General features: G+C 49.1%; 4 protein-coding genes and 1 long non-coding RNA gene across 13 annotated transcripts in view; 3 read left to right on the top strand and 2 right to left on the bottom strand.

Annotated features, from left to right (window-relative positions):
* Window positions 1-26,305, top strand: part of LOC139609388 (CD59B glycoprotein-like) — a 225,759-nt gene that overhangs the window by 30,498 nt on the left and 168,956 nt on the right. The window lies entirely within an intron of this gene.
* On the top strand, window positions 2-6,188 carry cars2 (cysteinyl-tRNA synthetase 2, mitochondrial). 2 transcript variants are annotated; one of them, XM_071463923.1, is made up of 15 exons: window positions 2-614; window positions 692-742; window positions 826-943; window positions 1,032-1,103; window positions 2,337-2,442; window positions 2,518-2,598; window positions 2,719-2,848; window positions 3,309-3,442; window positions 3,581-3,648; window positions 3,731-3,797; window positions 4,027-4,165; window positions 4,263-4,386; window positions 4,601-4,699; window positions 5,372-5,563; window positions 5,656-6,188. In XM_071463923.1, the coding sequence occupies exons 1-15, from the start codon at window positions 394-396 to the stop codon at window positions 5,749-5,751; spliced, it is 1,698 nt and encodes a 565-aa protein (XP_071320024.1). In that variant the 5' UTR covers window positions 2-393; the 3' UTR covers window positions 5,752-6,188. The 2 variants fall into 2 exon arrangements, with proteins under 2 accessions (XP_071320024.1, XP_071320025.1); XM_071463924.1 differs by lacking the exon at window positions 1,032-1,103 and having other exon boundaries at window positions 308-614.
* Window positions 6,390-11,881, bottom strand: LOC139609412 (DDRGK domain-containing protein 1-like). Of its 2 annotated transcripts, none has more exons than XM_071463928.1 (8): window positions 11,663-11,881; window positions 10,859-11,008; window positions 9,872-9,978; window positions 9,625-9,726; window positions 9,428-9,550; window positions 9,310-9,348; window positions 8,788-8,893; window positions 6,390-6,739 (listed from the first exon to the last, which is right to left on the bottom strand). In XM_071463928.1, the coding sequence occupies exons 1-8, from the start codon at window positions 11,748-11,750 to the stop codon at window positions 6,579-6,581; spliced, it is 876 nt and encodes a 291-aa protein (XP_071320029.1). In that variant the 5' UTR covers window positions 11,751-11,881; the 3' UTR covers window positions 6,390-6,578. The 2 variants fall into 2 exon arrangements, with proteins under 2 accessions (XP_071320029.1, XP_071320027.1); XM_071463926.1 differs by having other exon boundaries at window positions 9,872-9,987; window positions 11,663-11,879.
* LOC139609413 (uncharacterized) lies at window positions 12,675-15,601 on the top strand. The gene is made up of 3 exons (XR_011685219.1): window positions 12,675-13,111; window positions 14,261-14,427; window positions 14,743-15,601. It is a non-coding gene; the product is annotated as an uncharacterized lncRNA (long non-coding RNA).
* The window catches only part of LOC139609385 (protein NLRC3-like), a 175,728-nt gene continuing 166,223 nt past the window's right edge, over window positions 16,801-26,305 (bottom strand). For 3 of the 7 annotated variants that reach the window (XM_071463850.1, XM_071463849.1, XM_071463846.1), the window contains 3 exons: window positions 19,912-20,088; window positions 19,014-19,191; window positions 16,801-18,141 (listed from right to left, as the gene is read on the bottom strand). In XM_071463850.1, the coding sequence (XP_071319951.1) occupies window positions 18,112-18,141; window positions 19,014-19,191; window positions 19,912-20,088 (385 nt within the window). In that variant the 3' untranslated portion in view covers window positions 16,801-18,111. The remainder of the gene's footprint in view (window positions 18,142-19,013; window positions 19,192-19,911; window positions 20,089-26,305) is intronic. The other 4 variants (XM_071463848.1, XM_071463845.1, XM_071463844.1 and 1 more) reach the window with 2 other exon arrangements.

Below are 26,305 nucleotides of genomic sequence, written 5' to 3'. Positions count from 1 at the left end.
TCTCGCGAGAAGTGCGCAGGTGACGGGAGAGTGACGAGAGCCGGCGGAAACAGCGCGGAGTTTACTAAACACACGGCGGTGAGCTAACACCGGGGGGGTCAGCTAACACCGGGGCGGTGAGCTAACACCGGGGCCGGTCAGCTAACACCGGGGCGGTGAGCTAACACCGGGGCCGGTCAGCTAACACCGGGGCGGTGAGCTAACACCGGGGGGGTCAGCTAACACCGGGGCGGTGAGCTAACACCGGGGCCGGTCAGCTAACACCGGGGGGGTCAGCTAACACCGGGGCGGTGAGCTAACACGGGGGGGTCAGCTAACACCGGGGCGGTGAGCTAACACGGGGGGGTCAGCTAACACCGGGGGGGGGCAGCTGGTCCAGCAGCGGCACACAGGATGTGGAGAAGCCCGGGGAGGACGGTGGTCTGCGGGGCTAAGGTGCTCAACAGAGCCCGGACAGTCCACGCTGAGGGAGCCGGCCCTCGCAGGTCGTGCTGCGGAGCCTCGGGGAGGACGTGGATCAGACCCCGCGGCTTTGACACGGGGGTGAAGGCCTTCAACAGCCTGACCAAACGGAAGGAGCCGCTCATCCTGGCCAGAGAGGGCGTGGCCACCTGGTACGCACACGCACGGTGTACCGTCACCGTCACACAGGTGTCACAGCTCACAGTGTTGTCCATGTGCTGTTCCTCAGGTACAGCTGCGGACCCACCGTCTACGACCACGCCCACCTGGGTCACGCATGGTAAGGACATAAACACACCTGTGTCAGGTACGAGACGGAGGCCGTGAAGCTGTCCGAGTAACGCCCCCTGTGTCCTGTCGCAGCTCCTACGTCAGGTTCGACGTCCTGCAGAGGGTCCTGTCCCGGATGTTCGGGGTCACCGTGGTCCACGCCATGGTGATCACCGACATCGACGACAAGATCATCAGGAGAGGCCGGGAGGTGAGGCCGGGTCTCGGGATCAGGTCTCAGGTGTCCTCAGACTGCTGCAGGTTCTGGTTTTGTTTAAGTACGGTGTCTGTCTCTGCAGGAGGACGTGTCTCCGGCCATGATAGCCAGACTGTACGAGGACGAGTTCAAGAGGGACATGCTGTCCTTAAAGGTGGGTCTGCAGGTCCTGGATCAGGTGTCTGTCCTGGACCCCACTCTATTCAAGTAGGGCCTGAGTCTAGACCCCCTCAGACCCCCTCAGTCTGAGTCCAGACCCCCTCAGTCTGGGTCCTGAGTCCAGACCCCCTCAGTCTGAGTCCAGAGTCCCTCAGTCTGAGTCCAGAGTCCAGACCCCCTCAGTCTGAGTCCAGACCCTCTCAGTCTGAGTCCAGACCCCCTCAGACCCCCTCAGTCTGAGTCCAGACCCCCTCAGTCTGGGTCCAGACCCCCTCAGTCTGAGTCCAGACCCCCTCAGTCTGAGTCCAGAGTCCAGACCCCCTCAGTCTGAGTCCAGAGTCCAGACCCCCTCAGTCTGAGTCCAGACCCCCTCAGTCTGAGTCCAGAGTCCAGACCCCCTCAGTCTGGGTCCGGAGTCCAGACCCTCTCAGTCTGAGTCCAGACCCTCTCAGTCTGGGTCCAGAGTCCAGACCCCCTCAGTCTGAGTCCAGACCCCCTCAGTCTGAGTCCAGACCCCTCAGTCTGAGTCCAGACCCTCTCAGTCTGGGTCCTGAGTCCAGACCCTCTCAGTCTGAGTCCAGACCCCCTCAGACCCCCTCAGTCTGAGTCCAGACCCCCTCAGTCTGAGTCCTGAGTCCAGACCCCCTCAGTCTGGGTCCAGACCCCCTCAGTCTGAGTCCAGAGTCCAAACCCCCTCAGTCTGGGTCCAGAGTCCAGACCCCCTCAGTCTGAGTCCAGACCCCCTCAGTCTGAGTCCAGAGTCCAGACCCCCTCAGTCTGGGTCCAGACCCCCTCAGTCTGAGTCCAGAGTCCAAACCCCCTCAGTCTGGGTCCAGAGTCCAGACCCCCTCAGTCTGAGTCCAGACCCCCTCAGACCCCCTCAGTCTGAGTCCAGACTCCCTCAGTCTGGGTCCAGACCCCCTCAGTCTGAGTCCAGAGTCCAGACCCCCTCAGTCTGGGTCCAGAGTCCAGACCCTCTCAGTCTGAGTCCAGACCCCCTCAGTCTGGTGCAGGATGTTTCCAAGCCTGGTCTCTGTTAAACCCTGCGGGGCAGCAGCAGGACAAACAGGTGATTGATTGACAGGTCTTGAGTGTGACCTGTGTGTGTGTGTGTGTGTGTGTGTGTGTGTGTGTGTGTGTGAGATGAGCAGCTCTGTCCTCAGGTTGACCTCTGACCCCTGCCAGGTGTGTGTGTATAAACAGGTCTGGGTGTTGTGGTGGTTTTCAGGTGACTCCTCCTGCTGTGTATCTACGAGTCACCGAGAACGTGCATCACATCATCGCCTTCATCAGCGGGATCATCAGGAACGGACACGCCTACGCCACTGACGATGGTGAGTGCTGGCGCCGCTGATGTGACGTGTGCAGATGCACAGCAGCTGACTCACCTGTCGCCGCTTTGGTTGCAGGTGACGTGTACTTTGACATTCAGTCCATCGGGGATCGTTATGGCAGGTTTGTGGGGGCTGTGGTCTCTCAGGGAGAACCTGGTCAGTATCAGAGTCTGGTCTTTATCATTAATGTGGTTTTGTGAGACCCCCTGCTCGTCCTGTGGCGGGCAGGGTACACGTTAGTCTTACTGATGGACTACAACCCCCATGCTCCTCCAGGCGGCTCCAGCAAACGGGACTCCAGGGACTTTGCTCTGTGGAAGAGGTCCAGACCTGGGGAGCCGTACTGGGAGTCTCCGTGGGGCCGAGGAAGACCAGGCTGGCACATCGAGTGCTCCACCATCGCGAGGTCTGGATTCAGTATGTTAGACTGGCCCTGGGTCTTCGTCAGGGTCCAGGTCCTCAGTGCTTAAAGGAGAACTGGACCCTGGATGAAGCGACGAGGTGTTCATTATTTAATTAGGTTTGATTGATTAGTGGCAGTGGGACTGAAGCCCGGGACTCAGTGCAGACGTAGACCTTGTGTCAGTTTATTAGGAACACCTGGCTAAAGCTAATGCAGTCTGACAGAGCAGCTGTGCCCCCCCCCCATCAAGCAGGGGGTACCTAATAAACTGATAACTGATAACTGTGGGAGATAACTGATGAGACCAGACTGTTGTCACAGGGAGAGACTCAGTCATTATAGTGAACAGTGCCTCAGTTAATGTCAGTGTAAAGGTCAGAGGTCACACAGGATGTACTCTACAGCTTGTGATGTATTTGTAATGTTGATTTGTGTGTGTGTGTGTGTGTGTGTGTGTGTGCAGCTGTGTGTTTGGGAGTCAGCTGGACATCCACTCTGGAGGCATCGACCTGGCCTTCCCTCACCATGAGAACGAGGTGGCTCAGAGCGAGGCCTATCACCAGTGTGGGCAGTGGGCTAACTACTTCCTGCACTCAGGTAAACCCTCTGTCACACCTGTCTGGGTCTGTGGGTCTTTGGCGGGGGGTCTGCTTGTTGAAGTGGTTTTGATGAAATCTTGGCTCCAGTTTCTGTCACATGACTGCTCCTCTTTACCTGATTGGTTGTTGTCCTCAGGACACTTACACCTGAAGGGCAGCACAGAGAAGATGTCGAAGTCTCTGAAGAACTACATCACCATCAAGGTACAGTGATTTCCCCTGAGAACAAACACCTGCCTCAGGGTGAGCTGAGTCACTCACTGAGTCTTCTTCTGCGCCCCGTCAGGAGTTCCTTCAGACCCACTCTGCCAACGAGTTCAGGATGTTCTGTCTCCTGACGAAGTACAGATCAGGTGAGAGGATGAACCAGGTGAATCACTGATTAAAGAGACAGTGTCATCCGTTATAAAGTAAAGACAGAAACATCAACATACCTGTAAGAACTGAACTCATTATCTAAGTGTCACCATGGATGTGACCAGGCTGCAGCCTCCACGTCTGCCTCAGTGGTGGAGCCTGGTGCATTGTGGGTGTGGTTCATGTTCAGTGTACTCATGACTTCCTGTGGCTGCGTCTCCACAGCCATAGACTACAGCGACAGCAGCATGGCGGAGGCTTGCTCCTCTCTGGGAACCATCTCCACCTTCATCCATGCCGCTCAGGCCTACGTGAGGGGAGAGCTGCAGTGCTCACCTGTGCAGGAAGCTGCTCTCTGGGACAGGTAGTCATCCCCACCGCATGCAGGATCTCCAGGTGAGATCCAATAGGAAGTGATGTAACAGTGTGTCAGCTGACAGAGGGGGCGTGTCTTCCCTCAGGTTGGCTGAGACCAAGTCCAGCGTACTGAGAGCTCTGGCAGATGACTTCGATACCCCGAGAGCCGTCGGTGCGCTGATGAATCTGGTCTACCACGGAAACTGCCAACTGCAGCCCGTTTCCACGGTAACTCACTGTCTGACACTGCACATCTGACTCAGTGAAGGTCAGAGGTCAGCTGACATCATCCCAACACTGTGGGCTTGTTATAACCAACAGTTTAAATAAAGTTTTACACTTTACAGCAGAACACAGTGATTACAGATGTCAGATGGTGTGTGTGTGTGTGTGTGTGTGTGTGTGTGCGTGTGCGCGTGCGCGTGCGCGTGCGCGTGCTCAGTGTGGCGGAGCAGCTCGCAGCCCTGCAGTGTTTGGAGCCATGGTCACATACCTGACAGACATGCTGGAGGTGTTTGGGGTGGATGTGCTGCAGAGTCAGGTGAGAGCAGATCACTCTCACTGTTTGATTTCACCTGTCTGCACCTGTCTCCCCGCGTCTCCTCCTGTCTGCACCTGTCTCCCCGCGTCTTCACCTGTCTCCTCCTGTCTGCACCTGTCTCCACCTGTCTGCACCTGTCTCCCCGCGTCTTCACCTGTCTCCTCCTGTCTGCACCTGTCTCCTCCTGTCTGCACCTGTCTCCACCTGTCTGCACCTGTCTCCCCGCGTCTTCACCTGTCTCCCCGCGTCTTCACCTGTCTCCTCCTGTCTGCACCTGTCTCCTCCTGTCTGCACCTGACTCCACCTGTCTGCACCAGTCTCCCCGCGTCTCCACCTGTCTCCCTGTGTCTCCTCCTGTTTCCACCTTTCTCCCCGTGTCTCCACCTGTTTCTACCTGTCTCCCTGTGTCTGCACCTGTCTCCCCCCGTCTCCACCTGTCTCCTCGCATCTCCACCTGTTTCCACCTGTCTCCTCCTGTTTCTACCTGTCTCCCTGTGTCTCCTCGCGTCTCCTCCTGTCTGCACCTGTCTCCTCCTGTCTCCACCTTTTTCTACCTGTCTGCACCTGTCTCTATCTGTTTCTACTTGTCGCCCTGTGTCTCCACCTGTCTCCGTGTCTCCACCTGTCGCTCACTGACTTAGACACACGTCTCCTCTGTGATGTCACCTGCAGCGGGCTGACGTGCTGAGCGGCGGCGGGAATCTGCAGGCTGTGGTGGAGCAGCTGACTCGCTTCAGAGGTGAAGTGCGAGCGTTTGCTCTCGGGCACCCGAAGGAATCAGGACCGGCCAGAGGCCGAGACCTCCTCCTCAGAGCCTGCGACGCCCTCAGGAGTGACCTGGCCCCGCTGGGTGTTCTCATCAAGGTACCACATCAACATGGAACAGAGACAGCAGCTACATGCTAACGCTAACTGTGCAGTTTCCTGTGAGACTGATGAGTCCCTGGTGTTTTCAGGACCGAGGGGCCACGTCCACGTGGGAGATCACCGAGGGAAAACTGAGTCCGGGAGGTCAGAGGGCCCGTGACAAAGACCAGGACAGGTCCAGCTGAAACCAGAGCCTGAGACGGACTCTGGACTTCAGAGACCAGACCAGTCTACACACGCTCACGTTTTCTGTTATTGTCACGTTGATCAGTTTTAAATGTCCGACCCCCCTGAGGACTGGACTCTGGGGCAGTCACCAGCTGTGCGGTGATGTAATGAACAGAGAGCCTGTCTGACAGATGTGACAGCCCACAGCTGGACAGAGCAGGACCTCTGAACCTGAACCTACCTGGGCCTGACGATCCCCTCAGGTGTACCTGCAGTAACACTGACACTACACTGCTGCACTGTCTGGAGACACAGCCGGGATACATGACCTCTGATGACCTGTGTACAGATGTGAGGAGCTCCTGAACATCTGTGTCTAATCAGACTGATTGATTTGTCTTCCTGTAACATGATGTGAATCTAATTAAAACAACTGCTGAATGAAGAAAACAAACAGCTTCTCATTAAAGGTGAACTACAGAGATGGAGCAGCTGTCATGTAGATCAGCTGAGCTCGAGGTCAGAGGTCAGGTTGTGGGTGTAGACGTGTGTGTGATGTTTCATTAGTACATGTTGAGACTCTGATTATTGAACCAGTACTAAAGGTCATGTGACAGGAAGCGACCAAACTCAGAAAAGACGAGGACAGGAGTCAGACTGTTTGATGGTTTTTATGTTGATGCTTCGTCTCACAGTGTAGACAGAGTTTACTTCAGCTCAGGTCCTGGTCTACCCGAGTCCAGGTACTGAGCTGTGATCTGGTCTGTGTTTACATCGGGCTCAAAACAGATCTGGGTTCAGATTCCTCCTCAGCGGTCTCATGAGGACGGTGGTGTGGGGTCCCTCAGGCGGTGCTGCGGTCCTCGGGCATCAGGTTGATCAGAGAGTTGCTGGCCTGAGCCAGTTCTGTGATGGAGACTCTGCCCCTCTGTCTGATGAAGAGAGCCACAGAGTCCAGCTCCTCTGGAGTGATGGAGATGAACTTCCCTCTGTCGTCAATCACCCCTGCAGGACGACAACAGCAACACAGGGCAACGTCAGCATCATACAGGGCAACAGTCAGCAACGCAGCAACGTCAGCATCATGCAGGGCAACAGTCAGCAACGCAGCAACGTCAGCATCATGCAGGGCAACAGTCAGCATCATACAGGGCAACAGTCAGCAACGCAGCAACGTCAGCATCATGCAGGGCAACAGTCAGCATCATACAGGGCAACAGTCAGCAACACAGCAACGTCAGCATCATACAGGGCAACAGTCAGCATCATGCAGGGCAACAGTCAGCATCATACAGGGCAACAGTCAGCAACACAGAGCAACGTCAGCATCATACAGGGCAACAGTCAGCAACGCAGCAACGTCAGCATCATGCAGGGCAACAGTCAGCATCATACAGGGCAACAGTCAGCAACACAGCAACGTCAGCATCATACAGGGCAACAGTCAGCATCATGCAGGGCAACAGTCAGCATCATACAGGGCAACAGTCAGCAACACAGAGCAACGTCAGCATCATACAGGGCAACAGTCAGCAATGCAGAGCAAAGTCAGCAACACAGAGCAACAGTCAGCAACACCTTAAAGCAGCATATATCACCACAGCAGTATACGTGTTGCAGCTGTTAGAACCGTTATTGTTGTAGCTGTTACAGCTGTTGTAGTTGTAGCAGCTGTTACAATCGTTATTTTTGCAGTGTTACAACTGTTGCAGCTGTTACAGTTGTTATAGTTGTTGCAGTTGTTACAGTAGTTGCAGCTGTTATAGTTGTTGCAGCTGTTGCAGTTGTTATAGTTATTGCAGCTGTTGAAGTTGTTGCAGCTGTTACAGTTGTTAGTTATTGCAGCTGTTGCAGCTGTTATAATTGTTGCAGCAGTTAAAGTTGTTATAGTTGTTATAATTGTTGCAGCAGTTAAAGTTGTTATAGTTGTTGCAGCTGTTAAAGTTGTTAAAGTTGTTGCAGCTGTTAAAGTTGTTATAGTTGTTAAAGTTGTTATAGTTGTTACAGTTGTTGCAGCTGTTAAAGTTGTTATAGTTGTTGCAGCTGTTAAAGTTGTTGCAGCTGCTATAGTTGTTGCAGCTGTTGCAGCTGTTATAGTTGTTATAGTTGTTGCAGCTGTTAAAGTTGTTGCAGCTGTTAAAGTTGTTATAGTTGTTGCAGCTGTTAAAGTTGTTATAGTTGTTGCAGCTGTTAAAGTTGTTGCAGCTGTTAAAGTTGTTATAGTTGTTGCAGCTGTTAAAGTTGTTGCAGCTGTTAAAGTTGTTGCAGCTGTTAAAGTTGTTATAGTTGTTGCAGCTGTTAAAGTTGTTGCAGCTGTTAAAGTTGTTATAGTTGTTGCAGCTGTTATAGTTGTTATAGTTGTTAAAGTTGTTATAGTTGTTACAGTTGTTGCAGCTGTTAAAGTTGTTATAGTTGTTGCAGCTGTTAAAGTTGTTATAGTTGTTGCAGCTGTTATAGTTGTTATAGTTGTTAAAGTTGTTATAGTTGTTACAGTTGTTGCAGCTGTTAAAGTTGTTATAGTTGTTGCAGCTGTTAAAGTTGTTATAGTTGTTAAAGTTGTTATAGTTGTTACAGTTGTTGCAGCTGTTAAAGTTGTTATAGTTGTTGCAGCTGTTAAAGTTGTTATAGTTGTTAAAGTTGTTATAGTTGTTACAGTTGTTGCAGCTGTTAAAGTTGTTATAGTTGTTGCAGCTGTTAAAGTTGTTGCAGCTGCTATAGTTGTTGCAGCTGTTGCAGCTGTTATAGTTGTTATAGTTGTTGCAGCTGTTAAAGTTGTTATAGTTGTTATAGTTGTTGCAGCTGTTGCAGCTGTTATAGTTGTTATAGTTGTTGCAGCTGTTAAAGTTGTTATAGTTGTTGCAGCTGTTAAAGTTGTTATAGTTGTTAAAGTTGTTATAGTTGTTACAGTTGTTGCAGCTGTTAAAGTTGTTGCAGCTGCTATAGTTGTTGCAGCTGTTGCAGCTGTTATAGTCGTTATAGTTGCTACAGTTGACTGATGATCATGTGACTTCACTCTGAGAGGCCACACCCACACCTGCCCTGCTCAGACTCACCTGTGAGGGAGCCTTCAGCTAACAGGTCCTGCAGTCTGGTGATAGCATCCTGAGTCCTCATCCCAAAGTGGGAGGCCAGGTCCTCCAGGAGGACCACCTTAGAGCTCTGCAAGACAGAGGGACATTGTCAGACCCTGAGGTCACGTGGTCCAGTCCAGACTGGATGTGGTCTCATGTTGTCAAGTCTGGACTGGATGTGGTCTCATGTGGTCCAGTCTGGACTGGATGTGGTCTCATGTTGTCAAGTCTGGACTGGATGTGGTCTCATGTGGTCCAGTCTGGACTGGTTGTGGTCTCATGTTGTCAAGTCTGGACTGGATGTGGTCTCATGTGGTCCAGTCTGGACTGGTTGTGGTCTCATGTTGTCAAGTCTGGACTGGATGTGGTCTCATGTGGTCCAGTCCGGACTGGATGTGGTCTCATGTTGTCCAGTCCGGACTGGATGTGGTCTCATGTGGTCCAGTCCGGACTGGATGTGGTCTCATGTTGTCCAGTCCGGACTGGATGTGGTCTCAGTCTCACCTCGATGTACTGGATGAAGTCTTGCAGCAGATTTCGAGACTAAGACCGAAACACAAACAGTGATTAGCTGAAATCTGTGACATCACAGGACTGAGAGCGGGTGCTGGACTGGTCTGACCTGGTCCTCACTCAGCTGCTCCTCCTCTCCCTGGTCTTCTATGATGAAGGAGGCCTTGAGTTTGAGGTACTCGTCCTCCTCCCTCCTCTCCTGCTCCTCCTTGGCTCGACGCTCCTCCTCCTCCTGAACACAGAGCAGAGTGTCAGCGCCTCCTCGTTCGCCCTCACAGGGAGGAGGAGCTGGTGAGAGAGTCAGACCTGTTTCTGTTCCAGCAGCCGCTCCCTCTCCTCCTCCTGCCGCCTCTCCTGCTCTCTGAGCTCCTGCATCCTCTTCCTCTCCTCCCTCTCCTCCATCTCCGCCTGGAGACGCAACACACACACACACAGTTCAGGTTATTCACCACTTTCTCCATTTCCGCTGTGCACTGCATTGTGGGAGAAGAGTGTCCAGAGTGCCTGTGCCCCCCCCCAGCTCTGAGCAGTATGCAGTGCCCCCCCCCCTCACCTCTCTCTGGGCTTTCTTGGCCTGTTTCTCCTCCAGCTTCTTCTGCTTCTTGGCTCCGACCTTCGCCGTCGGCTGGAAACTCTGCTCCAGCTCTTCTTCTTCCACGTCTTCCTCCTCTGAAAGCAGCAGCACATGGTCTTCACATCACAGGACACGCCCCTGTTTCTACTCCCTGGTTATAGGAGTTCTGGTCCTGGTCTGATCTGGGTCTGATCTAAATCTGATCCTGGTCTGATCTAAATCTGATCTGGGTCTGATCCTGGTCTGATCTAAATCTGATCCTGGTCTGATCTAAATCTGATCTGGGTCTGATCCTGGTCTGATCTAAATCTGGTCCTGGTCTGATCTGGGTCTTATCCTGGTCTGATCCGGGTCTGATCTAAATCTGGTCCTGGTCTGATCCGGGTCTGATCCTGGTCTGATCCGGGTCTGATCTAAATCTGGTCCTGGTCTGATCTAAATCTGATCTGGGTCTGATCCTGGTCTGATCTAAATCTGGTCCTGGTCTGATCTGGGTCTGATCCTGGTCTGATCCGGGTCTGATCTAAATCTGGTCCTGGTCTGATCCGGGTCTGATCCTGGTCTGATCCGGGTCTGATCTAAATCTGATCCTGGTCTGATCCGGGTCTGATCTGGGTCTGATCCTGGTCTGATCCGGGTCTGATCTAAATCTGGTCCTGGTCTGATCCTGGTCTGATCCGGGTCTGATCTAAATCTGGTCCTGGTCTTATCCGGGTCTGATCTGGGTCTGATCTGGGTCTGATCCTGGTCTGATCCGGGTCTGATCCGGGTCTGATCTGGGTCCTGGTCTGTGCTGACTGTCTGGGACACTTCTGATCAGTCACTTATGAATGATAATCAATAATCAATAAGGCAGTTTGAAAGCTGCTCCGGTCAGAGGTGATTGTTCTGATCACTGTTTCTGATTGGATGTTGACCAGCTGATGACACTGTCTCAGGTAAACAGAGGCACAGGTGAGTGTTTACCGTGTCCCACAGCCTCTCTCTGTGGTCGTCTGTTGGCCATCACCGCCGCCATGTTCCTCCTCCGGCGGGGCATCCCAGCTCCTCTCTCCTCTGCCGCCTGCCGGGGGGGGCCCGCGGCTCGGACCACATCCCGCCGCTGCTCCTCGTCAGCTGAGCACAGAACACATCAGACCACCACCTCTGTGACACCCATCACTCACATCAGGAACAGATCAGACCGCCACCTCAGGGCTGCAGAGGCCTCAGACTGAGAAGAGACCAGTTAGCCTAACCCTGAGGTCAGAGGTCAGAGGACTACTGCTTCCTGTGGTTAACACAATAAGAGTCTCCTCTGTCCCGTCAGACTTAAAGAGCTTCACACATTAAAACAACAGGGTCCAGATGTGTATCGGGTCTGACCTGGTCACAGTGCTGGTCTGAAGTCAGTTCACCCTGATCAGGTGTGGAGCTGCAGGTAAACAGAGCCACGTCACCTCAGGAGCCACAGCCTGACAACAGTCAGACCTTTACTACAGGAAGTGGTCTGCAGGTTACACCTGTACGACCGTAAACCCGAGGATAAGACCGGGAGACCTGAGCGGCTGCAGTGACGACAGGTGAGTGACGACAGGTGAGTGACGACAGGTGAGCGGTGACGTAGCGCGGGGTCAGTGTTAACCGTCGCTTTCTCCTTCACCGCGGAGACATGCCCTGACGTCATTATTACACTATATCTGACCTTTGACCTCTGACAGGCTTCACGTCAAAGCAGCAGCCAGATAAACGCGATGCTAACAGTTAGCATTAGCATCAGCCGAGGCTCACCCTGCTGCGTTTTCCCGCGGACCTTCAGCACGAACACGATGAGGACGATGAGGAGGGCGGCGGCTGCCAGGTACACGGACACGTCCATGGCGGTGTAACTAAGCACTGGTCTGTACACAGGTGAGCTTCTGTCCGAGCACACGACGGAGACCAGAGACCAGGCCTCCACGTCTTCTTCTTCCTCTTCTTCCGCCTCCCGCTCTTCTTCTGTGTTTCTAGCGGGTCACAACCAGCTGTGCAGCGGAGCACCGCCCCCTGCTGTGTCGGAGGAATCATGGCGGCACAGCGTCTCAACACGGATTTCTACAAATACATCAACACACATAATCACGTCTCTCACAAAACCTTCTTCTCCTTCTTTGTCTGCTTCTTCTTCTTCCATAAGCCGAGATCTAAATCCCTGAAGCAAAGACGGAGTAAAGTAAAGCTGCACTCTCACTGCCTCCTGAAGTCCATGGCTCCATGTCAGCCTCTCCTGCTGTTGGAATTATTATACATAAAAGTTATCTTACATTTGCTTACACTGTTTAAGAGTTACACATATGCCTGTGTGCCTGTAGAATGTTGTGCAAGCTGTCTTTCAGATTCATCAGGAGGACTCACATGCAGAGTCAAGGACGGGGCACAGAGTGAAACCACACTGAAGAGATAAACATGAAACTCCTTTAATTAGAGCAGAGGGATGTACTGAGAAACTATGCAACTGATAGAATAGCACGGTCTTAGACCTTGAACACACCTGCTAGAATAGAAAGCATTCTCATAACGTTTTCAGATAAGGAGTGCAGCCTGTGTTTTCCCATCCTTTAGAGGCTGCATCTCTCATGTAACTAGGGACCACCCTAAGGAAATAAAAAAAGAGGAGACGGCAAGATGTACTCAGAGCGGTTTGGAGAGTGTAACTGAGTGCATCTCTGTCCGTTCTCCTCGCGAGTAAAAAGAGCTCTAACTCTGTGTCTTCTCTCTTTGTATTTTTAATAATGTCTTGAGTTGTTTAAACCTGACACCTGCCCCTGCTCCTGTCCTGTAAACCAGGCTCACGGAGTGGGCCCTGGCTGTACAAGTTCAAGCCGAGCATCAGGACGAGGAGGAGCGGGGGCTCAGGGACTCTGTTCGTGGCGTGGTTGTTGGAGCCTGTCTGACTGCTTCAGAAGCTGCTGGTGTTCCCCCCCAGGGCTCACAGAGGCTGGTTTTAAAAGGAGCAAACATCCAGGGAGCTGCAGCTCTCCTGTTCTCTCTCAGCATCTGTGGACGAACAACACGAAGCAGATGTTCTGCCCGTCCTCAGGTGTCCTCCAGTCAGGTCTCCGTCCAGAACTGTGGGACGAGGTGGAGCAGGAGACAGCAGCAGCTGTGTGATGTCATCAGGTCAATATGGACCAAATCTGTGAGGAACGTCTCCTGCAGCTTGTTGGATCTGGGCCGTGAAGAACTGAGACAGTTCTGAAGGTGAAAGGGTCCAACCAGGTCCAGCAGGGGTACCTAACAAATCAGGGGTAACCTAACAAATCAGGGGTACCTAACAAATCAGGGGTAACCTAACAAATCAGGGGTAACCTAACAAATCAGGGGTAACCTAACAAATCAGGGGTAACCTAACAAATCAGGGGTAACCTAACAAATCAGGGGTAACCTAACAAATCAGGGGTACCTAACAAATCAGGGGGTATCCTAACAAATCAGGGGGTATCCTAACAAATCAGGGGTAACCTAACAAATCAGGGGTAACCTAACAAATCAGGGGGTATCCTAACAAATCAGGGGTAACCTAACAAATCAGGGGTAACCTAACAAATCAGGGGTACCTAACAAATCAGGGGGTATCCTAACAAATCAGGGGTAACCTAACAAATCAGGGGGTAACCTAACAAATCAGGGGTACCTAACAAATCAGGGGTACCTAACAAATCAGGGGTACCTAACAAATCAGGGGTAACCTAACAAATCAGGGGTAACCTAACAAATCAGGGGTACCTAACAAATCAGGGGGTATCCTAACAAATCAGGGGTAACCTAACAAATCAGGGGTACCTAACAAATCAGGGGTAACCTAACAAATCAGGGGTAACCTAACAAATCAGGGGGTATCCTAACAAAGTGACCTCACAGTAACATCCTGAACAACTACCTGACCCACTGTCTTCATCATCATCATCCTCTCTGTACTCCCCTGACTCCTCCCTCTGACCTCCCCACACCACCTGTCCCCCTGTCCATCTGTCTGTCCCCCTGTCCATCTGTCCCTCCACCTGTCCCCCTGTCCCTCCACCTGTCCCCCTGTCCATCTGTCCCTCCACCTGTCCCCCTGTCCATCTGTCCCTCCACCTGTCCCCCTGTCCCTCCACCTGTCCACCTGTCCGTCCATCTGTCCATCTGTCCACCTGTCCATCTGTCCCTCCACCTGTCCATCTGTCCATCTGTCCCTCCACCTGTCCACCTGTCCATCTGTCCATCTGTCCCTCCACCTGTCCCCCTGTCCATCTGTCCCTCCACCTGTCCCCCTGTCCCTCCACCTGTCCCATTGTGTTCAGTGACCCAGCCTGAACCTCCTCTCTATGTGCCCCCCCCCACACTCATTAACTGACACTAATTTTCCAGCTCCTCACCCCCTCACCTCTACATGAGCTGAACCCCACAGATGACCTCTGACCTCTGACCTGCTCCTGTGACTGACTGAAGGACGTCAGCCAGTAGAACCAGCAGCGTCACTGTGTTACCCCCCAGCAGGTCTTCAGCTGGTCCCAGACCGGCCTCTCCGGTCTCAGGTGTGTGAGCCCCGCCTGTATAAACCTGTGTGACATCACCAGTCTGTTCAGGCCTCTGCAGAAACTAGTGACAGACCTCAGACCAGTTAGTGATGCGTGACCCTGTCGTCCTGGAGACCGGGCTGAACACTGACCTCATCAAGTCCAGGTGTGTCTATGATGTCATAGATCAGAATGACGAAAAGCCATCGACTGCGGACTGTGGACAATCATGTGACTCTCCTGATTATTGATTATTGAAGATAAATAAAAACACGTTATGGAGCAGGTGTATTAACGATACAATATTTAACATGAAGACCTTTAACTTTTCAGAACAAACAATCGACGAGTTCTTCAAACAACATGATCCATCCAGCACCGTGAGGACATGTTTCCAAACACAGAGGAAACTCTGTCAGTCTGTGTGAGTCTATATTCATGGATGTATTATTAAACCTGGATGTATTATATTACGTTCACTGTCTCTCATTGAGAAGCAGATTTATACGACATGTCTTCTTTAAAAAACCAACTAAAACTGTGCAGTGCTGCAGTGAAGCTTTATGTCTTGTCATTACTGAGCCCTCTGTCTATTTCCCACTGTTCTCCACAGCTATATGCTACAGTCAGGACTGGGTGGAGGTATTATAACAGGCCCAACCTCCACATGTCCTGTCCCCTCCAACCTCTGCTGTCAGGAGAAAACATTGGTTTATTTACAGTGGAGTAAATCAAACACCTGTTGATTATTTGACCGTGGTGATTTTTCTCATTATCTCTGATCCAGCAAAGCTTTTCAGTTTTACTTGAATTTAAATATATATTTATTCATGAAGTCACTGTTAAATACTTCATTGTGTTTAATATTGTCAGTAAAGTTTAGTGCAGTACGTGAAAGTGAAGCTGTTATTTGTGACGACTTTCTGTCAAACTGAGCCACATGTAGTTTGTAAGAGCCAAACTAACGACCTGCTCTGTAACATGTAAACCACTGTCTGTGGACTGAAGGACACAAACTGAGATGTGGGTTCTTCACACAACATTTTCCACTTTCCATCTAAAAACGAAATGAAACTCCTTGAGATTCAGTTACAGGATGGGAGTTAAATTCAATCTTTTTAAGGTGATAAATAATCGTCCTTTTTGGATGATACATCATCATCATTAGACTTTAATATTCAGACTCGCTCAGTCTAATAATACATCCGTGCTCTGGACACATTTCTCAGCTTTTCTAAGTGGGACAGTCTAGTCGCACCGCTGTGATGTAATAGGTCTTCAAACACAGCCTTTGAAGGATGCGGCTCCTGAATTGGGACACATCTCAGTCAAGATGGCGGCCACTCCGTTCATATTCATTTGTGGCTGAAGACAAAGCTTTGATTTTCACACCTGATAACAGATTTGAAGTCAACACCTGACCATAAACAGTAACTTCATGTTGTATTGAAGTAGAAAATAGAAGAGCTTCGTTCACATGTAGCAGAACTGACTTTCAGCGAGCTAACTCAAACTAACTGAGCAGCATAAAACAGATCAGATCAGAGTATCTTTTCAGTTTTAGGCAGTGACGCCTGTTGGTTCTGAGACTGAAGTCAACGCTGCAGATTCACATTCTGATGCTCGTTCAACAAGTCCTGATCGTACACCGAGACCTGACTCTGCTCAGGACTCTGATGTGGGACAGACGCCCCAATCATGGACCAGATTCTGAGTCTGGAATCTTATCAGTTGTTCAGAAATATCTTCAAAGTCTTCAAAGATCACCAGGAGGCACAATTCAGTGCAGCAGAGATTTATTGTCGACAACAAAGCAAAAAGTTGATCTGAATACATGATACGTGACCTCTTCTTTTATAATCCAAAATCTGCCCACGCCTCCTCTCATATTTCACCAGTCTCCACCGAAACTGTCGTGTCCACCAAACCTGACCCCTCCCAGGTCATGTCTATTTTCTCACAGTCAAAACCATTTTCAGTAGAAGACCTGGACTGGATGAAAACCTCATTATCTATCCAGACTGGGACAGAGCTCGTTAGACATAAATCTTATAAACTACATTCATGAGGCTTATTTTTTCTTTCCGTGAAGTCCATGCCCAGTGGACACCATTATATTCTGATTCTCTTTCACTACATTTTTTTTTAAAACCATGTTCTCGTCCAGGAATACACCATTATGTTCCGACTTTTTCCTGCTGCATTTTTTTAAAACAATATATTTACTTGAGTTTAACATAATCAGTGATACACACGGTTTACACATGTTGTGACATTATTCTTCACACTTCAGTCTTTTTTGTGATGAGTATAGTAATTATAGTAATCATTATTGGAGACATAGTATATTTAGCAGATAGAGAAATTAACTTATAATGTTATACTACAACTCCTGCTCTGAAGGAGGGTAGATCTGAGGCAGCCCCTGCTGAAGTACGAGACAGGACTGTGATGCTGCTGGTGGAAAAATAAAAGAGCTGACGGTCTGGAAAAGAAGGTGAGGATCTGGAAAAGGTCATTCAACAAAACACAGAGAGAATCAACAGCTGGAAAGAAAACTCAGAGTTCTTCTTCAACAAGGTCCAAGATATGAGAGATGTCACAGCCACACTTCACTCAGGCAAAAGGTCGACTTCACAGAAATCAGTCCAACAGGACGACAGCACATGATTGACAGGCTAAAGGTCAAAAGGTCAAGACAGAAAGTAGTCGCACACTGATCACTGAGAAATATACACAAAAGAACCAAAAGGCTGGACCACTGTCACAAGGGGGACAAGAGGAACTGGAGCAGAGGGAAGGGAACACTGACACTAAATACTCTGGGGGAGGGGGGACAATGAGACACAGGTGAAACACATTAGGGCGGGGCCAGGTAATCACACAGGAGGGCAGGAAGTGAAGGGACCACCAGGTGAGTATCAAAATAAAACAGGAAACACAAATCCTGGAGACATTAGGGGAGAAGACAAAAAGGACGTAGCTGGACTGACGAGGAGCGACAGTACCAGTGTTACAAAGAGCTTCACAACAAACACACAACACAACAATAACACACACAGTCATTTAGGAATAAACTGGCAGCTTTATGGAATAAAAGAGGAGTAAAATGTCAAAACAATGAAAGATTAGAAACCAGGAATCAAACAGGAAGTCAATATAAAAACATTATTGACCATGAAGGAGGATTTAAAGTCCAGTTAATGAATGATCCATTGAATCAGTGACACTTGTTGACTCAGCATTATAATGGAGAGATGAACATTTTTCAAGCCTGTCTGAAAACAACACTCACATGTCCATATACACAGTGAAAGAGTTGTTGGTCTGTGTGATTGTTCCTCCTTAACACAACTTGAATGAAGAGATGGAGGATAAAAACAACATGTTCCTCCTGTACAATAATATCTGGTAAAGCTCAGCTGAAGAACATGAGGCTTCAACGTCTGAGTCAAACTAATCTTCAGAGTTCAAGTCATTTTACTGTGAAATTCCCTCTTTGTGAAGCTCAACAAGGAAACTGTCCAGAGCTGAACTTGATGAGCTTTAAGTCCAGAGACACTGATGATGCTCTGTCAGATCCAGAGGAACACACAGGGATGATGGTGGACTGGACTCTGTGTGTGACAGTGGAGCTGTTCTCAGATCAGTTCAGACTGCAGCACTGAGAGTCATCTCCACTTCTTCTGGTTCCTCTGTCAGTCACTGCTGGATCAAGCTCTCCTCTCCACTCTCACCTGTAGAAAGGCCTCCAGCTGTGTAGAGAAGAAGAAAGCAGAGGAGATGAATCAGTGTTTACAGAGACTCACTTCATCAGTCAGTGATGCAGCAGGGACTTCAGTCCTGTTCAGACCAGATGTGCAGCAGCTGCTTCCTCTCAGCTCTCATGTTAACGTGTTGGAGTGAACACACTGAGCTGGAAGCTCACAGACCTGCAGAGACGTTCAGCATCAAGTCTGTTCACTCTGCACATTTCACTCAGTCCACAGTGGAAACAAAGTGCTGAGTCAGCAACAGGTCAGTGATGGATTCACTCCTGTTACCTGTCAGCTGATGTCACTTTAAACACAGAGTCTCTGTGTGTTGATCAACATGTGAGCTGCTTCTGAAACATCACCTGACTGAACATGGAGGCTGTCACTAAGAGCCAGGGACTGTCAGGCTCCATCACACTGATCTCAGAGCTGTGACACAGATGAAACTGATCAGCTGTTTAGTGTTGAAACCAGAGAACAAACAGTCTCAGATCAGATTGGACAGTTTGATGAATGAGGACACTGTCTCTGTCCATCTGTGAGGCTGTCAGCTGGAATCAGCTTTATTTCCTGTACACATCAACACAACAACAACAGTCGTCTTCACATCAACTCACACACATGATCACAACAAGCTTCTGGCTGCTCTGATTGGCTGACTGTTGTCTCTCTCTCTGTCTTTCTGTCCAATCCTGAAGCCTGTCCCCGTTCTCCTCTCACAGCTTCACTGAGGAAAGCAGCCACTGAGGAGGTTGGAGGTTCACAGGAAACACTGGATCTTTGCTCTGATACTAACTGTGTTTAGTACAATACTGCTGAGAGCAGCATGGACTGACTCCGCCCCTCTACTGACCTCAGAGTCTCCAGTCTACAGTCTGGACTCTGCACGAGACCACGGAGATCCTTCAGGTCTGAACGCTTCAGGTTGTTGTAGCTCAGGTCCAGTTCTCTCAGATGGGAGGGGTTGGACTTCAGAGCTGAGACCAGAGAAGAACAGCTGATCTCTGACAACCTGCAGCTCCTCAATCTGAATAAAGAATCAAAGATGTGAGTTTCGGAGACAAAGTTCCTGCTTGAAACCACAAAGAGTCAAACAGACAAAGTAAAAACAGCTCTCATTAATATTCATGACAACATGCTGCTGCTTCAATAAAGACGTAGTGACTCCACCTCTTCAACTCTGCCAGCTCCACCTGTGGCTCCATCTATACAAACTCATGTTGTGCAGATTCTACTAAAGATCCTCAAGTTTTCAAAGACAACAAACATGTCAGGCTGAAGTTTGGAGACATGAGAACAAATGTATAGAAATATATATTAAATTCACTAGTTGATGGAACGGCAGAGACACAGACACCTGGTGACTGAGCTCAAATATTTAACACAGTCAAACCTACAGGATTTAAAGTGATGAAACAACCTGTTGCTATGACAACTTGGCTTTGAATACTGGAGTCAGTACAAACATCACAGAGCCTTATAAAAGTGTTGGGACCATCAGCTATTGATTATAGATCAGTTATTGTCTGACAGATTCAATGTGTTTCTGTTGGTGTTTTAAAAGTCATGAGGTGAAAGTTGAAGAGAAACAGTCACTGGACTAAAAGCAGAGAAGAAGAAAACAGACTTTACCATGAAGATCCTCAGTGTGGATCAGTATAATATCAGCCTCATGTCTGCAGCTCAGTGTCAACACAACTTTCACATCACATTCATCTCAGCACAGAAAGAAAACATGGAGTCTGACCTCAGAGTCTCCAGTCTACAGTCTGGACTCTGCAGAAAACCACACAGACCCTTCACTCCTGGATCCTGCAGGTCCTGGTTTCCACTCAGGTCCAGTTCTCTCAGATGGGAGGGGTTGGACTTCAGAGCTGAGACCAGAGAAGAACAGCTGATCTCTGACAACCTGCAGTTCTTCAATCTGAATAAAGAATCAAAGATGTAGATCAATGATTGATAATCAATCAGATTTGTCCTGATCAATGATGTTTGTCTAAAATGAGTAGAGTGACTTTGTCCTTCTGTTATTGTGGATCTTCATCATGTCAGCCTTCTACACACATCATCCAAATGTCAGCACAACATTCATACAGCTGTTGGTGTGAACACAGGTTGATCAGCTGCTGCTGACCTCAGTTCAGTCTGTGATCAGAGGAGAATCAGAGGATTCACGTCTGTTTAGTCTGTTCCCTCTCTGACACTACAGACATCAGCACAGAAACAAAACACTGAGGACGTGAACAAACAGTGAGAACTCAGTCACACTGTTCAGAACAAACATGGTGGAGCAGCTTCAATGTTCCAAAGTCACCAAACAACTGCACAATGTCACATTTACAGGAGGAGGGAAAAGATTTCTCTGTGTCCACATCTTTAAAGAAGAACTTGTGTCACTGTTGAGAACTTGAGGAGGACGAGTGCTCGGCCTCAGTCTACCACCGGTGTTACAGCCCATTCTGTGAGCCGTCAGATTCTGTGACCTGCAGCAACAACCAGTTCACCTTCAGGTAACGTTCAGAGCCTCCTGCTGGAAAACACCACAGATTTATTCAGCTGATCTTCACTGAATGAGGAAGTAGAATTCATCTGATTTTCACATCAACCCCCCAGTGAGGAGCAGACTGAGTGAGGACGGGGTTCATGAAGGTCACAGAGCAGAGATCAAACCTGTGCTCACAGTCCTACAACCCTTCAGCTCAGCACAACGTCCACGGTTTAGGTCTGATAGTTGATGAACAGAGTTTCTCTGAGTGTCAGTGTCAGTCTGCTCTGGTAACTGCTCCTGAACCACAGTCACATGACCACTTGTGTTACTCATGTGATTAGAAGAAGCTCCATTCTTCAAGATCAAGTCTGAGCTTTTGTTGTGTTCACACACAATAAACTAGATATGACATGAAGGACACCTGGAGCGCTTTGAGTTCACAGTGCACAGGTTCAGAGAAGCACAACGTGGACTTGAAGAGAACAGAAGTGAGAGCAGCTCAGTTCAGGTAACAGGGACCAGACTGATCTGCCAACAAAACCCCTACAGCCAACCTCCCCTGGAGCTCAGCTTTCAGAGCAGGCTCCTCTGCCTCTGCTGCCAGCTCTGTGTATCTGAGCTGTTTCCTCTCAGAGGCCGTTTCTCCTGCGTCCTCCCATGGTACTGTCAGCTCCACAACATACACAAGCTGCTGTGTTTCTGACCACAACACAACATCTGCTCTCAGATCAGTGGCAGCTGTCTCCTGAGGAACTAGGAGCTGTTTTCCTGGATCTCCTCTGATTGGCCAGTCCCTCCCTGCCTTCAGCTGCATCACGCCTGTTCAAAGCTGCTTCCTGAGTCCTTCACCCTCACCAACAAATCAAATCCATCTCGTCTCCTTCTGCCTCCAGTGAGTTCACCTCTGAGCTCTGACTCTCAGTGGCTGCTGGGAGACACCTCAGCACCTGCTGATGTCTCCAGGTGTGTGGGCCTGGAGACAGGCTTGTTTTAGCCCCTGATAGAAGGAGCCACATGAAGCTCCACCTGAACATAGAGGACATGTTGGCTCCTCACCTGTTTATTCACTATGATGTTGGGGAGGTGGGAGCTGCTCATAAATTGCTCCCAGCATCAATCTAATCCTTCCTGCCTCCATGTCCCAGCTGAGTTTCCTCTTGTCTCCACTTTCCCGCCTCAGCCACTGGCCCTGCTTTGATCTGGTTTGTGTTGCAGTCTGAAGGTCTGTGGCTTCCCATGATGCTGCAGTGCTGACATCAACACACAACAACAGCTGCAATATGTGTTGGTTGCAGAGAGCTGCAGCTTTGCTGGTGTTCAGATCAGCAGCAGCAGCAGAAGATCTGTGAGACTGTTGCAGTTTGATTCTCATCAACTTTCTGATTTTAACATCAAACTCTGTCAATTCTCTGCTGCTCTGAATCACAAACACTGTGACTGCTCTCATCCAGGGGCCGAGTGGGACCCTTCATTTTACCTGGAGATCACCAGTCCCAGCTGTTAATAACACACAGAGACAAACAGCAGCTAACACAAGCACAGGGCTGCTGCCCAACAACTAGCAGCTAGCTATACTAGCCACATTTACTATGAGCTGAGCTAGCAGCTAGCTACAACGGCCCTGCTTAGCATTTCAGCTGCTGGCTCTTTACTGGATGTTGAATCTCTCTGTGATTGTGGAACATTTCTCTGCTTCCTCCTCCAGTATTTGTTCTTCTTCATTCTTCTCTGCTCCACCTTTCTCCTTCTCTTTCTGCTGCTGCTTCAAACCAATGTGAACAGTGAACACACACGTTCCCTGATAACACCAACACGTCTCTGATGACTCTGTACCAGCCCCACTTCACAGCTCTTATTGGTCAGCAGCTGACCAATCACAGTTCAAGGCACACTGGGGTTGCACCACCTGAGGAGGGGCCGCTCATTTACCCCCCTACTGCAAATATAGACTTGAGAGACAAGAGGCTGTGAGGCTCAGTTCAGGCTGCAGGATGGTGCAGCGAGGTAGACCACTTTTATATAACACAATATTATTAGTCTACACAATAATCAGTCCGGCCCCGGCCCCCAAACGACCCCAGGGGATTCTCCTGACCCTCCCCATCACCACTCTGCTCCTGGTCTCATCTTCCTTCTTTTTCACACAGAAATCCTGAAAATGAACCAACCAATGAAAAACTGGAACTTCACAGATTTGAACTGAATATAAAACTACAACAGCTCCAGTCAGTGAACTGACCTCAGAGTCTCCAGTCTACAGTTTGGACTCTCCAGTCCAGCACACAGCTGCTTCACTGCTGAATCCTCCAGGTCCCAGTTTCCACTCAGGTCCAGGTGTCTCAGATGGGAGGGGTTGGACTTCAGAGCTGAGGACACGACTTCACAGTGAGTCTCTGAGAGTCGACAATTAACAAGTCTGTGATGAGAGAAAATATAAAATGTGTTAGAATAAAATCAGACAGTTTGTAATAAAAGACACTGAAGTTAAAATGCATCTGATGAGAAAAGATGATGATGTGATGAACATCTGCTCTTCACATCTGTGGCTCAGCTCATCTGATCTGATTGTGTTTGACATGAAACAATAATTCTCATCACTCTCTCTCAGACCTGCAGAGTTTCATGGGAATCTTTGTTGTGCAGATGAAGGAGGGAAAATGATGTTACATTTCTGCTTCCATCATATGATTTGATCCAGAGTCAGAATCTTGTTCAGAAAAACAGTTTTATTCTCCACTGTTTTTAAACTGACTCCAGATCGCTTGGCTCTGCTGCCTCTCTGTAGAAGTCAACACACACCACTGCATAAAACAGATCTGGCTCATTGTGGTGAATCAGTGGCAGCGCCCACGTTGATCCATGAACAAACTGGCCTCAGTAAAACACTAGTGATCAACACTTAGTGGACTCTACAGGTACAACCTGGAAGTGTGTGTGTGTGCAGCTCTACAGTGAAACTGTGAACCAATAGAAAATCAATATGTGGCGTCATTGTTGATGTGGTGGCCTGTCACAGATAAATCAGTGTGTGGGGAACACTGAGGTCTAATCTACAGATACTGAGCCCACACATGTCTTATTGTCCGGTGGGAACATTTCCACACCGTGGCATCCCTACTCCAGAACATTTCTCCTGAGCTCAACTCAGTCAACAGTTCAATCTAATCTCTGTTTGCTGCCTGGTTTTCACAGAAGGTCCTCACAGAAACATGACACTGAGCTCTGGTGTGTAGAAGAAGACTGAATCCTCCCATTCTGCTCTGATAGATTCACACCTGTGTTCTTGGCTGAAGCTGAACATTTCCTGATACGACTCTCCTCTACAGCAACAAGAGAGAAAACACCTGGGACTTTCTGTCTCATTCAACACAATCTATGGAAAGACTTTAAAGCTCCACCATGACACTTGAAAAAACACAAGTTCACTCTTCAACATGAAAAGTTCAACAATCAATAAAGCTCAGCCTTGATCAGGTCAATACACTCAGGGGTTTACATCTCCACTCTTGGTCTGCTTTGACCAGTTGAGTCATTTCACTGATGTGATGACTTTTCTCTGCTTGTGCAGCCGTTACATTCTGTTTGATCATGAACCATTATCCCATCAGTGTTTGTTGTTACCACAGTGGCTGCTGTTCAGCTCCACTTTTAAAGCAGCTTTCATTGGAGCCCACTGTTTCTGTCTCCTGTGATTTGAAGGGTCAAACACTGATGACTGTTGTCATAGAAACCTCATGAGTGCTGAACACAGACCTCCACAGATTCATCACTGCTCTCCTGTAACACTGTCACAATGGACAGTTTCAACAAAGCTGAACCAGAGACATCTTCTTTTTTCATTCACACATTCTTCTTCCTCAGAAAAACCTGCTGCCTACATTACCCACAATGCACCTCAACCACCAACCCTCGGATGTTAGATTAAGGTGGACACCAGAGGTCTGGTGTTGTCTTCAGACTCCGCCCACACTGACTCAGGTGACATCACCTGAGGACATTTATCAGACTGCACAGCTGGAGACACTAAAGGTTTAATACTACTGTTTTCTCATATGCAGGGGTCCTCCCCAACACCTGGAAACACCTGGAAACACCTGGAAACACCTGGAAACACCTGGAAACACACTCTGAGGTGTAAGATCAGTGGAGCTGCTTTAATTAGTTTGATCAGGTTTAAATTAAACCAAAAAGACTCAAAACAACACAGAACATTAACAAATCAATGAAGCATCCAACAATTATTACTAATAAACAAAACACGTGTTTTTATGAACAGCAACAATCACAACCAACTGAAACATCGACATTTTGGTGCTCACAGCATTTACAACCCCTCCAGAAAAAAACACAACTGACCTTTGACTGTTTCAAAGTAAAACTAAGAATAATGAGAATAAATGAAAACTGTGTTTATCTGAATTTGACTCAACTACTGATCTAATCTACTGATTGATAATTATATTGATCATGTCTGGACTCACCGAGCCTTCCTGCAGTTCCTCACAGCTGGGATCAGTCTCCGTCGTCCCTGATCTGATGTCTTGTACTTCCTCAGGTCGAACTCATCCAGAACCTCCTCTGACATCTGCAGCATGTAGGCCAGAGCTGAGCAGTGGATCTCAGAGAGTCTCTGCTCTGATCTGGTCTCTGACTTCAGGAACTCTTGGATCTCCTGATGGACTGAGTGGTCCTTCATCTCCATCAGACAGTGGAAGATGTTGATGCTTCTGTCAGGAGAGATTTCATCACTGTTCATCTCCTTCAGGTTGTTGATGGCTCTCTGGATGGTTTCCGGACTGTTCTCTGTCTGACCCAGCAGACCTCCTAAGAGTCTCTGGTTGGACTCCAGAGAGAGGCCATGAAGGAAGCGAACAAACAGGTCCAGGTGACCATTTTTACTTCTGAGGGATTTCTCCATGGCTGCCCTCAGGAAGACATCCAGGGTTAAATCAACACGTTGTTTTCCCAGGAAGTTCTCCAGGACCTCTGTGTTCCTGTTGGTGTAACAGTGGAACATGTAGACTGCAGCCAGAAACTCCTGAATGCTCAGATGAACAAAGCAGTAGACAGTTTTCTGGAAGATCACACTCTCTCTTTTGAAGATCTCAGTACAGAGTCCTGAGTACACCGAGGCCTCTGTGACATCCAGACCACACTGCTCCAGGTCTTCTTGGTAGAACATGATGTTTCCTTTCTCCAGATGTTCAAACGCCAGCCTCCCCAGCTTCAGAAGAACTTCCCTGTCAGCGTCCATCAGCTCCTGTGGACTCGTCTCATGTCCCTCATCATACTTGAGCTTCTTCCTCTTTGTCTGAACCAGCAGGAAGTGTGAGAACAGGTCAGTCAGGGTCTGGGGCAGCTCTCCTCTCTGCTCTGTAGTCAACATGTGCTCCAGAACTGTAGCAGTGATCCAGCAGAGGACTGGGACTTGACACATGATGTGGAGGCTCCTGGACTTCTTGATGTGTGAGATGGTTCTGCTGGACAGCTCTTCATCACTGGATCTCCTCCTGAAGTACTCCTCCTTCTGGGCATCAGTGAAGCCTCGTACTTCTGTTACCCTGTCAACACATGTAGGAGGGATCTGATTGGCTGCTGCAGGTCTGGAAGTGATCCAGACCAGAGCCGAGGGAAGCAGATTCCCCTGGATGAG

This window comes from Trachinotus anak, unplaced genomic scaffold, assembly GCF_046630095.1.
Source record: "Trachinotus anak isolate AG129_WGS33_773 ecotype Australia unplaced genomic scaffold, CSIRO_AGI_Tana_v1 ptg000026l, whole genome shotgun sequence".
Taxonomy (NCBI): domain Eukaryota; kingdom Metazoa; phylum Chordata; class Actinopteri; order Carangiformes; family Carangidae; genus Trachinotus; species Trachinotus anak.
The sequence above is the reverse complement of the archived record's forward strand: the minus strand, read 5'-3'. Positions and strand labels throughout refer to the sequence as shown.

What these genes read in the sequence shown, in the direction of transcription:
- cars2 (XM_071463923.1), top strand. Translation starts at nt 394, where the DNA reads ATGTGGAGAAGCCCGGGGAGGACGGTGGTCTGCGGGGCTAAGGTGCTC. An exon ending in TCATCAGGAGAGGCCGGGAG is followed by an intron (nt 944 to 1,031) that starts GTGAGGCCGGGT and finishes CTGTCTCTGCAG; the next exon opens with GAGGACGTGTCTCCGGCCAT. An exon ending in CGCCTACGCCACTGACGATG is followed by an intron (nt 2,443 to 2,517) that starts GTGAGTGCTGGC and finishes CTTTGGTTGCAG; the next exon opens with GTGACGTGTACTTTGACATT.
- LOC139609412 (XM_071463926.1), bottom strand. Translation starts at nt 11,750, where the DNA reads ATGGACGTGTCCGTGTACCTGGCAGCCGCCGCCCTCCTCATCGTCCTC. An exon ending in CCGCGGGAAAACGCAGCAGG is followed by an intron (nt 11,009 to 11,662) that starts GTGAGCCTCGGC and finishes TTCTGTGCTCAG; the next exon opens with CTGACGAGGAGCAGCGGCGG. An exon ending in AGCTGAAGGCTCCCTCACAG is followed by an intron (nt 6,740 to 8,787) that starts GTGAGTCTGAGC and finishes GTCGTCCTGCAG; the next exon opens with GGGTGATTGACGACAGAGGG.